The sequence below is a fragment of the Vigna unguiculata genome, chromosome 10, assembly GCF_037176805.1.
Source record: "Vigna unguiculata cultivar grain cowpea cultivar isolate G323 ecotype 2 chromosome 10, ASM3717680v1, whole genome shotgun sequence".
In the NCBI taxonomy this organism is placed as follows: domain Eukaryota; kingdom Viridiplantae; phylum Streptophyta; class Magnoliopsida; order Fabales; family Fabaceae; genus Vigna; species Vigna unguiculata.
Window position 1 is genome coordinate 51,366,482 of NC_140801.1, and position 14,879 is coordinate 51,381,360.

Sequence of the window (14,879 nt, forward strand, 5' to 3'; positions counted from 1 at the left end):
TCCATCTGCCATCTATACAAAGTATTATTGAATTAATAAGAAAAAAGAAGAGTGAATTAAGGTTTCATCATTGATTATAAATTAAATTGATACTTCTATTTCCTTCTTTTTATGACCAAGATACCATAGTGATTTGGATGGATAAGGTTATGGGTGTAAAACTAACACATGTCCTATCTATAATCACATGTGATGTGACAAAGTTCTACAGTGACAATGACGCCTTTTATTTTCTTCTGATTTTTATTTCTGGAGTTATAAATCTGTGTGTAAGGAATCGATTTCGTCAATTTTGTCGTTATTCCTTACCATTTTATAAAGCATTTAAAAAAAAATTGTAATGGAAAACTGTACAGGAATTCACCAACTTTTATCTTTTCCAGCTCACACTATTTTCAAAAGTATGAAATTATTGATCGGTGTAAATAAACAAACAGAAGAAAGTACATTTATTTTGATAGTAAACAAATAACAAAATGTATATTTTTATTGAGTTTCACATGTTTTCATTTTTTCCTTACTCATGAGAAAATAATTAAAAAATAAAACTATAATTTTCCAAAGCTACTTTTTTTCCCTTATATATATAGTTTTATAATTGTATAACTACTTAATTTTAACTTACTTTTTATTTTAAAAATGCTATTATTTTATTTTCATTGACAAAAAAGAAAGAATTTTCATTTCTATTCTTTCTCCTTTTTTTTTTTCCTTTTCCTTGTTTAAAACCAAGCATTGTGTGAGTCTTATCTCTTTATTGTAATTTATTTACTAAATTTTACAATTTCTTTTATGAATGACAAAAGTGACAAGTTTGTATAAATATTAACAAGAAAGAATTATCAAAGTGTAAAAATATCTAAAATGATTATTTGTATTGAATAGTTGTTTCGATTTAAAAAAAATGACCTTTTTGTCGGACCTCGAGTTCCACATGAGAAACATAATATTATATTTTATTGAGAAGTGGAAAAAGTAATCAAGGTGTGATCTTAGGGTTAGGTTGTTAGGGAAACAAAGCGCACGTTCAAACAAAGCATGCTGCACGCGGGTGATGAAAATAAATTATATTTTATTAGAGAAAAAAAAGTCAGTTTTACTAGTATCATTTTATTTTGGAATCGTCCAAAATCAATTCTTAAATTTCATGTTAATAAATTATTTAAAAACATTCAAAATTAATTTATAAAATTAAACATACATAAAAAATTTACATCAAAGAAAAATATTTTCTTTTAACTTTTTCATCAATAAAATTAATTTTTTCATATAAAATAAAATTAATTTTATCAAATTGTTTCAAACACATTCTAAGTCAATTAATTCTTTTTTTTATAGGTTATAATTTATCAATTTTTTAAAAGATCACGTATTTAAAAATTAAATACAAATTACTAATTAAAAAAAGTAAAAGAAAAATATTTCTTTGAGATAAGTATCTTAAATGAACACTTGAAAAAATCGAAATCTGTTTATTTTATTAAAATATAAGTGCAAATAAAGTCATGGATTCATCCAATAATTTATCAATTTTCAGTTGGCTGAGATTTAAAAAAACAAAAACAGAAAATTTAGTTCTTTATAGAAAAAGTAAGTTTTGAATGATGATCACATAAAAAAATATTAACTATATAATACAAAAAAATGTAGTCAAATTTATCGTAATAAGATTTTAAGAAAGATAACTAATTATTTTTGTACAAGTCAGTCACCGACAACCTTTACAAGAATAAAATCTAAAAATTTCACATTTTTTAAGGTTAATTTAAAAATATTTTTTTTGATTAAAACATTAAAAATTAATATTATAAACGAATTTAAATTCTAATTCATAAATTAATTAATTATAATTTTTATTTATAATAGAGATTATTTTAAATACTTGATAATTTATAAATTAATTTATTTTTTGTTTTTAAAATTAGTTATTATTTAATAATATTTTATTTAAATATTTAATGGTTGAAATTAGATACTAAAATTGTACAAATTCTGATTCTTTAGTACATTTGTAAGGAAGAAACTCATATTTAATTTCTATAATATTAAAGTTTCTTTGAGAAATGAAAATGAAATTATCAGGTATCCTACTCAGGAGAAGGCACATACACAAGGCAAAGACCAATAGTTTCAGTTCACGTACAATAAATTTATAGGGTTTCTTCTTTCTTCATCTTGTCCATTTCTATATAATATAACATTGAAATTTACACTTAAAATTAAAAAAAATCTTTTCTTTTTCAATGTTCTTTTCTTTTCACCTCATCATCCATGAAAAAACACTGTAGAAAGTTTATCACCGTCGGGCCCTACAAGAAACTACGAAGCAATGGCGAGTGACCGCACAGGGAGCAGAAAAATATCAGTAAATAAATTAATTCAGCATTGGCTCACATCACATCACTTTTGTTTTTGGAACAGCTCATATTGATCTATAAATAGGATCACGTTAGAAGGCAGAAACAAGGAACACAAACAAGGGACGAGGATTTTAAGAAAGAAGATAGTGTTGTGTTTTTGTGGCAAAGATGTTTGGAATCCTAGGAGGGAAGGGTCAGAAGATAAAAGGGACAGTGGTGTTGATGAGCAAGAATGTGTTGGACTTCAATGAGATAGTTTCAACTGCTAATGGCGGAGTTGTTGGTGTTGCTGGTGGCATCTTTGGAACTGCAAACAAAGTAGTTGGAGGAATTGTTGACGGTGCCACCGCCATCTTCAGCCGCAACATTGCCATACAGTTGATCAGTGCCACCAAGACCGATGGTTTGTTTCTTCCTCTATTTTCTTCTGCAGTGCAAAATAATTAACTCTTCTGCTTAATCATGAAAATTAACATGGACCACACAAACGATCTAACTCTACTTTCTGTCACAACTTCTTGCTTGTGATGCTACATTTTTGGATAGAACAGGTTGTGCAGTTATATGTTTCGGACTGCATAATCAATTAATCAGTATTAAACTCTTAATAACTATAAATATATACAAAAGTGTCATTTCATAAATTTTCGGTTTAAACCTACGAAAATCACGTCCATTAACAGTTTTCTCGTAATATATAAGTGAGACTTAATCTTATCTTACAAATTGTTTTTCTAGAGTTATTAATCTTAAAGATAACTTTTTAATCATAATAAATCTCTAACTGGTTTGGATAGATTGAAGTAGAAATAATAGAGATGTTCATGAAAGTAAAGAAAAAAGAGTTTTTTTTTTTTTTATTAGTCTAAATCTTTCGTGTATTTAAACATGTTGTTAATTATATATTTTCGATTGCATGGGGATTTAGATAGAGGATTTTGTATTTACTTTTGGAGTACTTAAATAATTCCAAAATACGATGAATACAATTAATGACTTGATACATCATGAACATAATGATTTATACAAAACAAGTACGTGTTTTATGAAAAAGAATTTAGTGTTGACATTGAAGTAAATTTATATTGATTTATAATACAATATATTATGTATTATTATAAAATATTTATATATTGTCAATATTTAAAATATTACTTTACTGTAGACTTTGAATATATTTTTAAAGATGATCTGATTTAGAGAATGTTTATTCATTTATTTTATTATTTTAATAAACTTTTATGCGACAATAAATGATCGACAAGTTTTGAGAGATTAGTTTAGTTGAAATATCAAAATTTATAATGATACTTTTCATAATCTTATTTGGAATAGAAAATTTTCTTAATATATTTTTATAAAATGAATTAGGTTTTTCTTCTTCAAAAATAAGGATAGAGAAAAATAACAATACTCTTTAATGTTTTTCTTAATTTATATTATTTTTAATTCAAATGAATAAAATCGACTCGGATTGATATGTTTCCTATTCTACCTACAATTATAGTTCGTATTGTAATAATGTCATACCTTGTTTTTTCTTGACATATAATAAATACAAACAGATTTACATTAGGTTCATATTTGATAAATAAACATTAAAATAAATATGTATAATAATATTGTTTACTTATAATAATAATAATTTTTAAAATGATATTAATATTAGTTCTTGATAGTTGATGACATGAAACCATTTTATGCTGTTTATATATATATATATATATATATATATATATATATATATATATATATATATATATATATATATATATAAATTAAATATATTTTCAAACTCTTTACTGTATGTATTAAATTTAACGAGTCTTTATCAAGATAGTGAATAATTAATTATCATTTCTCCAAATTTTGATTATATTAAATAATAGTCATTCTTTTAGAAAAGAAGGAAAAGAAAGTGAAAAATAATATTTCAATTGAAATATAATAAATAGAAATTCGTAAAAAGAAAAAAACTATAGTACATTCGATTGAGAAAGAAAACAAATTAAATTAATTAGATAATATAATAAATTAAAAAAATATTTTTAATTTAATTTGAATAGAAATAAGTACTAATTAGGATTTAACCACAATTAATAGTAAAGTAATAAATTTATAAAATTAAAACAATATTTAAAGTTTCCATAAAATTACATGAATTACAATAATAGTTAGATTTTAAATATATTTTTATATTCTTATATACCTTTAATTTATTATATTAATTTGTTTTATAAGAAGAATAAAAATCAATAATATGAAATTAAGCAAAAATAGTTATAAATTTTAAGACCAGTCTAATTCAGTACAAAATGTAATATTTTTCATTCCTATTCTCCAATGCATGCCCTTATTACATACAATTAATATTAATTTTGAATGACAAAGTTACACTTTAATGTATTATTAAAAGGATAGAGGCTTGTTCCACTTCACATATTATATATTATTATCCTTCTCTCCAATCATTAAATTAAGTTAGAAATCCCGAGTGGAGTATCTTACATTTAAATTGAGTTAAACTATCTCACTCTACTTTTCTTTGTCATTTAGTTTCTTACATTTTTTTACTGTATCTATCCTAAAGAGTTTTTTAGGAGTAGTTTTAAACTTTTTTGTGAATTTTTAAAAAGCAATTTTGAATTTTAATTCAAAAAAAGTATGAGTTTTTATTTGTAAGTACTGATTTTTCAGGGCTTGGAAATGGAAAGGTTGGAAAACAAACCTTTTTGGAGAAGCATCTTCCTTCGTTACCAACCTTGGGAGATAGGCAAGATGCATTCAGTGTTTACTTTGAATGGGATGAGAGTTTTGGAATTCCAGGAGCATTTTACATCAAAAATTTTATGCAATCTGAGTTTTTTCTTGTGAGTCTCACTCTTGAAGACATTCCAAATCATGGAACCATTCACTTTGTTTGCAACTCATGGGTTTACAACGCAAAAGATTACAAAAAGGACCGTATTTTCTTTGCCAACAAGGTAACTAACATGAAATTCATGTACTACTTTCCCAAACTTTCACATAATTTAGCCCTTTTTAATGAACAAGTTCATGTATATATGTTGCAGAATTATGTTCCAAGTGAAACTCCAACTCCACTAGTTAAGTACAGAAAGGAAGAATTAGAAAACCTAAGAGGGGATGGAACGGGGCAGCGTAAGGAATCTGATAGGATATATGATTATGATGTGTATAATGATTTGGGCAACCCAGACAAGAGTGCAGATCTAGCTCGTCCTGTTCTTGGAGGTTCCAGTGCCTATCCATACCCTCGCAGAGGAAGAACTGGCAGAAAAGCAACAAAAACAGGTTAAGATTTAATTTTTCTGTTTTAAATGTGTTACTGAAGTTTTTCTTATTGAATCATGTTTTGGATACTTTTGGGGGTGTTGTAACTTGTAACATGTAACATGTGTTATGCATTATAACTTAGAAATTTATTTTCTTTTTGAAAGTGAAATTACTGAGGATACAACATTGATTTCACTTTTATCTGATTATGAACAGACCCTAAGAGCGAGACACCAACCAGCGACACTTACATTCCAAGAGATGAAAATTTTGGTCACTTGAAGTCATCAGACTTTCTTACATATGGAATAAAGTCCTTGTCTCAGAATGTCTTACCTCAATTTCAATCTGCATTTGGTTTAAATGCGGAGTTTGATAAGTTTGATGATGTTCGTGGACTCTTTGAAGGTGGACTTTATCTTCCTACAGATGTGATCAGCAAAATTAGCCCCATACCAGTGATAAAGGAAATCTTCCGCACTGATGGTGAACAAGTACTCAAGTTTCCACCACCTCATGTCATCAAAGGTATTACTTGTTTATGTGTCACAATATGTATCTCAATCAACTGCTAGTATTCCATATAATTTTGATCATATTTAACTATATGTTTTACACATTATTTGGAGCAGTGAGTAAGTCTGCATGGATGACTGATGAAGAATTTGGAAGAGAGATGCTTGCTGGTGTTAATCCTTGCCTAATTCAACGCCTTCAAGTATATAATGCCTTATTGTTTAGTAACTTAGCATGATTTGGTTTTCTGTAGAATTGTATCATCTTAATTTACTAACAATGTTATTTGATGAATGACAGGAGTTCCCTCCAAAGAGCAAGCTAGATGCTTCTGTGTACGGTGATCAAACTAGCACGATCACCAAAGAACATTTGGAGATCAACCTTAGTGGACTCACCGTGGAAGAGGTGAATGATTTATATTAATCCCATGACAAATTGACACATGAATATCCATTTAACCATGACACTGAATGATTATAATGATATTTGTTCAACAGGCATTGAATGGTAACAGATTGTTCATATTAGATCACCATGATGCATTCTTGCCATATCTGAGGAAGATCAATGACCTACCCACTGCAAAGTCTTATGCCACAAGGACAATCCTTTTCTTGAAAGATGATGGCACATTGAAGCCTTTGGCTATTGAATTAAGTCTACCACATCCTAGGGGGGATGAGTTTGGTGCTGTTAGCAGAGTTATCTTACCAGCAGACCAAGGTGCTGAAAGCACCATTTGGCTACTGGCTAAAGCTTATGTTGTTGTAAATGACTCTTGCTATCATCAACTAATGAGCCACTGGTATGTATAAATTCTCCCATTTGCATCCCTTATTATCACAACCAAACTACTAATTTTTTGAATATATTAAGTGATTCTTATTTTATCTGGTTTGCCATATCATGTGATCACAGGTTGAATACTCATGCCACAATTGAGCCATCAGGTTGAATACTCATGCCACAATTGAGCCATTTGTCATAGCAACAAATAGGCATCTCAGTGTGCTCCACCCTATTTATAAACTCTTGTTGCCTCACTATCGTGACACCATGAATATCAATGGACTTGCACGACAATCACTCATCAATGCAGGTGGTATTATTGAGCAATCATTTTTGCCGGGGCCATTCTCTGTGGAGATGTCTTCAGCAGTTTACAAAAGTTGGGTTTTCACTGATCAGGCTCTTCCTGCTGATCTTCTCAAGAGGTGATATTTATACACTAATTGACTGCTATAAAACTTTTGAAGTTAAAATTTGGTGTTAATAACAAGTCCTTTGTATTATTCATCCTTGATTCAGAGGAATGGCAGTTGAGGATCCTTCCTCACCCTATGGCCTTCGTCTTGTGATAGATGACTACCCTTATGCTGTTGATGGACTAGAGATATGGAGTGCTATCCAGTCATGGGTTAAAGACTATGTCTCATTGTACTATGCCACAGATGATGCAATTAAGAAAGACACAGAACTCCAAACTTGGTGGAAGGAAGCTGTTGAGAAGGGTCATGGTGACTTGAAAGATAAGCCATGGTGGCCTAAGTTGAACACTCTTCAAGATCTGATTCACATTTGCAGCATTATCATATGGATTGCTTCAGCTCTCCATGCAGCTGTTAATTTTGGACAGTACCCTTATGGAGGTTACATCCTAAACCGTCCAACTTTAACCAGAAGATTGCTCCCTGAGCCAGGAACCAAAGAATATGATGAGTTAAGCAGCAATCATCAAAAGGCTTATCTGAGAACAATTACAGGAAAATATGAGGCCCTTGTGGACCTTTCGGTGATAGAGATACTGTCAAGACATGCTTCTGATGAGGTCTACCTGGGACAGAGGGACAATCCAAATTGGACTGATGACACAAAGGCTCTTCAAGCCTTCCAAAAGTTTGGAAACAAGCTGAAGGAAATTGAGAATAAAATCTCAGGAAGGAACACGAATTCAAGTCTTAGAAACCGTGTTGGACCGGTTCAGGTGCCTTACACTGTGCTTCTTCCTACCAGTGAGGAAGGTCTCACTTTCAGAGGAATTCCCAACAGCATCTCTATTTAAGGAATGTTCGTGTGTGGTTTAATTTCTGTTTAATGCCAAATAATTATGCTTCCTTGTCTCTGCATAATTGTGTTGTTTATGCTTAAGTACTGCATGGGAATGTTATGTGGTTTTCCATTTAATAAGAGTGATATCATTTTGTGTTAACTATTGGGTTCCTATCATAACTTGTATACGAGTTTGATATTTCTCATAAAACCTTGAATTGGGTAATCCAAATTTCTACCTCAAAAAACAGAATAAGCTTCATTTTATTTTGCCTTGATTACTATAACATTTCTTCGACCACCTCTCCAATTGATCTTTTTCTGGTTCTACATTTTCTACCTCAAGCTTTCTCCACTTAGAAGAGTTCAACATATCACATTTCATTCTGATGGAAACTCTTTCGGTCTTCAACAATGATTTTTGGATTGTGTAATCTGGAAGTGACTTCTTGATTCCATAATCTATTTTTTTTTTTATGCGAAAAATAACTCAGATTGGCATTCCGAAAATTTTCTTATTCATGTAAAAATGACTTTTGGATAGGAAAATGCAGAAGTCAAATAGCAAAATGCAGAAGTCAAAAAAGCTTTGAATTGCACAATTTGTGAGTAAAAAAGCTTCTAGATTGCTTAGTTTGAAAGTAAAAAGGCTTTTAGATGACACAATTTCGAAGTTAAAAAGTCTATGGATTGCACAATTTAGAAAAGCTTAAAAATTTTGTAATTTAAAAAGCTTTTTCTCATTCAAAAAATTAATTTCTGATTTTATAATACGAAAATGATTAAACTTCACAATCTAGAAGTCAAAAAAACTTTCCATATTTTTTTCATATACAAGACAAGGTATGAATTTTCATATTTAAAGAGTGCAGAAGACAATTATATAGTTGCAAAAAGAAATCCCGTCTTTTAATGGTCCAAAAATTCAGAGATGATCACAAATGAAAAATCAAGCGCTAACATAGAGATATTCTCATGTTTCTTGGACTATTTCCAACAATTTTTAAAGGTGAATCTGTTTAACTTTATATTTTTTTATCCAATGTGAGACTTTTGATTTACACTTGAATGAATGACCCTGGATAGGTTATGGTTATGCGGTCAGTTACTCCAAATCAACAATCTTAAGATAATGTGGTTATGAGTCTTTAATTTTATATAGTTTTTAACTTTATCTTTTCTATCCAAGGAGACTTTAACACTTAGTTCAATCTATAATCCAACCCTTAATTAATTTACCAAGAGAAAATTTAAAACACTGATTGATTAAATGAAGAGTTATAAACTTAAATACAACATCAAATAATTTATTATCCATGTAACAAAAATTTAAATTAATTTACATATAAGAGGAAGACTTTAATACATATGAGATAGTTAGTTGGAACAAATATAAGATGAAGAGAGTCAACAATGCTATACTTGTCACGTATAGGACAAGATAGATGAAACAATGAAGAACAAGAAACAAACAAATGAATAAAAAAATGTTAACATCTCTGTCTAAATTAACTACACTTGAATGAGAAGAAGACAGGTGGGTAAAACCGTGGCAGAAATGTGTCTGTCTTTCTGCTTCACTTTACGCAACACGTTTTTTCTAATTCCCCAACTCTTCTCTCATTAACTTAAATCCTTAAATTTTAAATATAAAATCAAACCTATATCTTGCATCTATCTATTAGCCTTCCATTTCAACGGTAAATTATGAAACACAATATTTAAAAAATTAAATTCTAATAAGTTTTAAAATCGTGCGCATTATCCAAATGTATATTGACTGCGAAATTCATAAATGGACTTCAATGCTCATCGCTGCCACCAGCAAGTGTGGTACGTAGAAGTAGTGAAAAAAGCAAAAGCAAATGTGAAATGGAGAAAAATAAAGTACGAAACCAAATTATATATTAATGTCTCTACAGTTTTCTTCAGATTACCAGTGCACTCTGGCCAATATTTAACATGATTACAAATTCGGTTCTCATATATTCTGTAAAAAGTTAAATATTATGTGAGAACTGGACGTATATCCATAGAAAGAATCACATGTTAAATTGAGGAAATAATAATGAGGAAATAGCATGGAAAATGAGATTATAAAAGGAATATATTGAAGGAAACTAAAGGTGGTAGTAATTAATAGTATCTTATGGTAGTTGTGAAGAATGAAGAATGTGAACCCACCTCCATTATTTGAACTTACATTAGTTTGTCTATAAATCCCAAGGCACAATGCTTTCTTGAATTAAGTTTGGAAAAGCAAAGAAATAGCATATAGAAATGTATTCAGGGGTGAAAGGGATTTTGAACAGAAGCAGGAAGTTGAAGGGAAGTGTGGTGTTGATGCGTAAGAATGTGCTGGATATCAACGCCATTAAGTCAGCTAAAAGCGCCGCCGGTATCTTCCGCGGCGCCGCCGGTGTCGTCGGTGGTCTGGTGGGAACCTCAGTCGACACTCTCACTTCCTGTGTCGGACGATCTGTGGCTCTCTGGTTGATCAGCGCCACCGCTGCTGATGGTAACTATCTTCTTTTCGAACAAAATCTTTGTTTTTCATCATTAAAAAAACATATTAATTATTTTTAGTTTCTGTTTCAGTATATTAAATCCTCTTTATATAATTTTATGACGTAGGATTGGACTTAAGTTGACTTAGAAAGATCCACTTATGATCTTATATAATATATTTCAAAAGAACCATATCAACTTTTACAAAAATACGTACTATTGAAAATATTGCTGTATCAGAAAACAAAACAATATTCTTGAATAGTTTTGAACTTTGGTAGAAAATGGACATGGAAAAGTGGGAAAGAAGACATACCTGGAAGGAATTATTACCTCGATACCAACTTTGGGAGCTGGCCAATGTGCATTTGATATTCATTTTGAATGGGGCACTGACATGGGAATTCCTGGAGCCTTTCTAATACAAAATCATATGCAAGTTGAGTTCTTCCTAGTCAGTTTGACTCTTGAAGATATTCCTAATCATGGAACAATGCACTTTTCTTGTAACTCATGGGTTTACAACCATAGAAGCTACGAAAAGGATCGAATTTTCTTTGCCAACGAGGTAAACTGTTATTTTTAGCAAGTGTATATATGCATGTTGCTGATTTATTATCATGAAAAAAAAAAAAACAGTACTAACCTAGTTCGTTTGCAAGATTTTTGTTTTGATAATGAACGTTAAAGAATATACGTTGCAGACATATATTCCAAGTGAAACACCAGGACCACTAGTGAGTTACAGAGAAGCAGAATTGAAGACTCTAAGAGGAAATGGAGTAGGAAAACGTAAGGAATGGGACAGAATTTATGATTACGATGTTTACAATGATTTGGGCCAACCCGACAGCAGTGAAAACCTTGCTCGCCCAGTTCTTGGAGGATCTGTCACTTATCCCTACCCTCGAAGAGGAAGAACCGGTAGAAAACCTACCAAAAAAGGTTACATTTCTACTTCAGGAACATAACCTAATTTTTGTTTTCTTCTGTAGTTGTTCTTGACATAATTTGTAGCATTATTCCACTCTTGACACAGATCCCAACAGTGAGAAACGGAGCGATAGTTTTTACGTTCCAAGAGATGAAAGTTTCGGTCATTTGAAGTCATCTGACTTCCTTACTTACGGGGTAAAAGCTGTATCTCGGAACTTCTTGCCTCAGCTCCGATCTTCATTTGATCTGAATTTCGCACCAAAAGAGTTTGATAGCTTCGAAGAAGTACGTGAACTATGTGAAGGTGGAATTAAGCTACCTACAGATCTACTCTGCAAATTTAGCCCTTTACCTGTCATCAAAGAAATCTTTCGCACAGATGGTGAAAGTGTCCTCAAGTTTTCAGTGCCTCATATAATCAGAGGTACTTTCATGTGTATATATTTTATATTTGCACAGTGAAACATAGCGAAACCATGATTGAACTATCTTATATATATATTTTGGAAATTATTTTGATTATTACTTGGAGCAGTTAGTAAATCTGCATGGATGACCGATGAAGAATTTGCAAGAGAGATGATTGCAGGTGTAAATCCTTGCGTGATTCGCCTTCTAAAAGTAAGTCCAAATGTTTGATTTTTTACTTTCATGTATAAAACAGTGAAGGAAAAAAAGTATTTTTTTTTTTGTCATCTTTTTCCTCATAATATTCTTCAATGAATGACAGGAGTTTCCACCTCAAAGCAAGTTGGATCCCTCCGTCTACGGTGATCAAACCAGTAAAATAACTAAGCAACACTTGGAGATGAACCTTGAAGGGTTCACAGTAGATAAGGCACCTTATCTGAATTTCTGCTATAGTAAATAATAGTAATATATTTTTTTGTAATACACTTTTTATTTCTATCCGAAAAACTGGTTGTGTTAATATTGTGCATGTGGAACAGGCAATTGAAGGCAAGAGACTATTCATATTAGACCACCATGATGTGTTTATGCCGTTTTTGAGAAGGCTAAACGAGTTGAAAACAACTAAGGCTTATGCAACGAGGACAATCCTTTTCTTGAAAGATGATGGGACCTTAAAGCCATTGGTGATCGAATTAAGTTTGCCACATTCAGATGAACAACAACATGGTGCCAATAGTAAAGTGATCTTGCCCGCAAACCTTGGAGTTGAAAGTACAATTTGGCTATTAGCCAAGGCTCATGTTATTGTCAATGATTCCTGCTATCATCAGCTCATAAGCCACTGGTCTGAACTCTCTCACTAATCATTTACACACAATTTTAATGTATGTATACGAAATATTGTTTCTAACCTTTTTTTTTTGTACATGTAAATGTGGTTACAGGTTGAATACTCATGCTGCGATCGAACCCTTTGTCATATCAACAAACAGAAACCTCAGTGTTCTTCACCCTATTTATAAACTTCTCTTTCCTCACTATCGTGACACAATGAATATCAATGCACTTGCTCGAGAATCACTAATCAATGCTGATGGTGTTATAGAGCAATCCTTTTTGGGTGGAAAATATGCAGTGGAGATATCTTCCGCAGCTTACAAAGATTGGGTGTTTCCTGACCAAGCATTACCTACTGATCTTATAAAGAGGTAAGCTATGTAAAACTCGTGCTTGAACCGTTAAAATGCACAAACTTTTGCTGTTGATAACAGTTTTTCTTTGCCTGATTCAGAGGCATGGCTATAAAGGATTCATCTTCTCCCAATGGTCTTCGTCTTGTGATAAAGGACTACCCGTATGCTGTTGATGGATTAGAGATATGGAACGCTATCGAGACATGGGTCCATGAATATGTCTGGTTGTACTATGTTACAGATGATGCAGTTAAAAAGGATATTGAACTTCAAGCTTGGTGGAAGGAAGTTGTTGAGAAGGGTCATGGTGACCTAAAAGATAAGCCATGGTGGCCTAAACTACACACTCGTGAAGAGCTTATTCGATCTTGTAGTACCATCATATGGATTGCTTCAGCTTTTCATGCAGCAGTTAATTTTGGACAATATCCTTATGGTGGCTTTATCCTGAATCGTCCAACTCTAAGCAGAAGATTGATCCCAGAAAAAGGAACTCCAGAATATGAAGAGATGGCAAAGAATCCTCAGAAGGCTTATTTGAGAACAATTACACCAAAGTATCAGGCTCTTGTTGACCTTACAGTGATAGAGATATTATCAAGACATGCCTCTGATGAGGTGTACCTTGGACAGAGGGACAATCCAAATTGGACCTCTGATTCAAGGGCCATAGAAGCCTTTAAAAAGTTTGGAAAGAGGCTAGTAGAGATTGAGACAAAAATCTCAGAAAGGAATCATGATCCAAATCTTAAAAATCGAACTGGACCAGCTGAATTGCCTTACACACTGCTTCTTCCTACTAGTGAAACGGGGTTGACTTTTAGAGGAATTCCCAACAGCATCTCTATCTGAGTGTGGGTTGAAAATTTAGATTGTTCTTAGGTTAATAGAGTATTATAATGTCTCTCTGTGTATTGGTGTATTTGTGCTTAACTTTTTCAGTAGGTTTGTTGTGTTCTGATTTGTTGTTAGTTTTTTTTCCAGTTTAGCTATGGTTAGATTTTGTATTTAAACAACTTGTTATAATATTTTGCAAAAGGACCCTATTGCAACGCTGCTACAAAACTCACTTTCTCCTTTCCTCCATTGATCTCCATCTTTCATTATTTTCACCATTTGTTGCTCCATTTGAGTGCCATTTCCACCGTTGTTGCACTTGCGAGGTGCAATTTCTGTCGACGTTGCACTTGTGAGGTGCCATTTTCGTCGCTGTTGTAGTCCTCTCAATTCTTCCTCTATTTCCACCTTGCTCAATTTCCACTGCTGCTGGCTCACTCGTGAGGTTAGTTCTCTCTTCCTTTTCATGTTTTTTTTTTTTTTTTTTTTCTGTTTCGTTAAGGCTTGTTATGATCTTCCTAATGGACACATTTTGTGCCGCCATTCATGTCCAGGTTTTGCATTCAGGTGGCATTGTTGTATTGTTGTAGCACTAGTTTCCTTGTTTCCAAAACGTGTTTTGCACTACTGCAGTCCTCCCTCCATTGTTGCGATTCTTAGCCTCTGCAAGTAATAGTTTTGTATTCTGTTTCGCAAGGATAAGCCGCGGTGTGCTGGAGGTATAACCCAGATCGACTTTGCGGGGACAATTGTTAATATATTCTTT

The 14,879-nt window shown here is 31.8% G+C and overlaps 2 protein-coding genes across 2 annotated transcripts; both read left to right on the forward strand.

The window, feature by feature from the left end:
• The first annotated feature begins 2,454 nt into the window (after positions 1 to 2,454).
• LOC114166339 (linoleate 9S-lipoxygenase 1-like) lies at positions 2,455 to 8,385 on the forward strand. The gene is made up of 9 exons (XM_028051054.2): positions 2,455 to 2,763; positions 5,058 to 5,344; positions 5,435 to 5,675; positions 5,874 to 6,185; positions 6,290 to 6,375; positions 6,474 to 6,581; positions 6,674 to 6,981; positions 7,127 to 7,390; positions 7,485 to 8,385. Exons 1-9 carry the CDS (start codon positions 2,529 to 2,531, stop codon positions 8,236 to 8,238), a joined length of 2,595 nt encoding a protein of 864 aa, XP_027906855.1. The 5' UTR covers positions 2,455 to 2,528; the 3' UTR covers positions 8,239 to 8,385.
• A 2,035-nt stretch (positions 8,386 to 10,420) lies between these two features.
• On the forward strand, positions 10,421 to 14,328 carry LOC146883413 (seed linoleate 9S-lipoxygenase-3-like). The gene is made up of 9 exons (XM_085667614.1): positions 10,421 to 10,743; positions 11,015 to 11,301; positions 11,438 to 11,678; positions 11,773 to 12,093; positions 12,205 to 12,290; positions 12,400 to 12,507; positions 12,620 to 12,927; positions 13,028 to 13,291; positions 13,375 to 14,328. The coding sequence occupies exons 1-9, from the start codon at positions 10,506 to 10,508 to the stop codon at positions 14,126 to 14,128; spliced, it is 2,607 nt and encodes an 868-aa protein (XP_085523740.1). The 5' UTR covers positions 10,421 to 10,505; the 3' UTR covers positions 14,129 to 14,328.
• Positions 14,329 to 14,879: the final 551 nt, after the last annotated feature.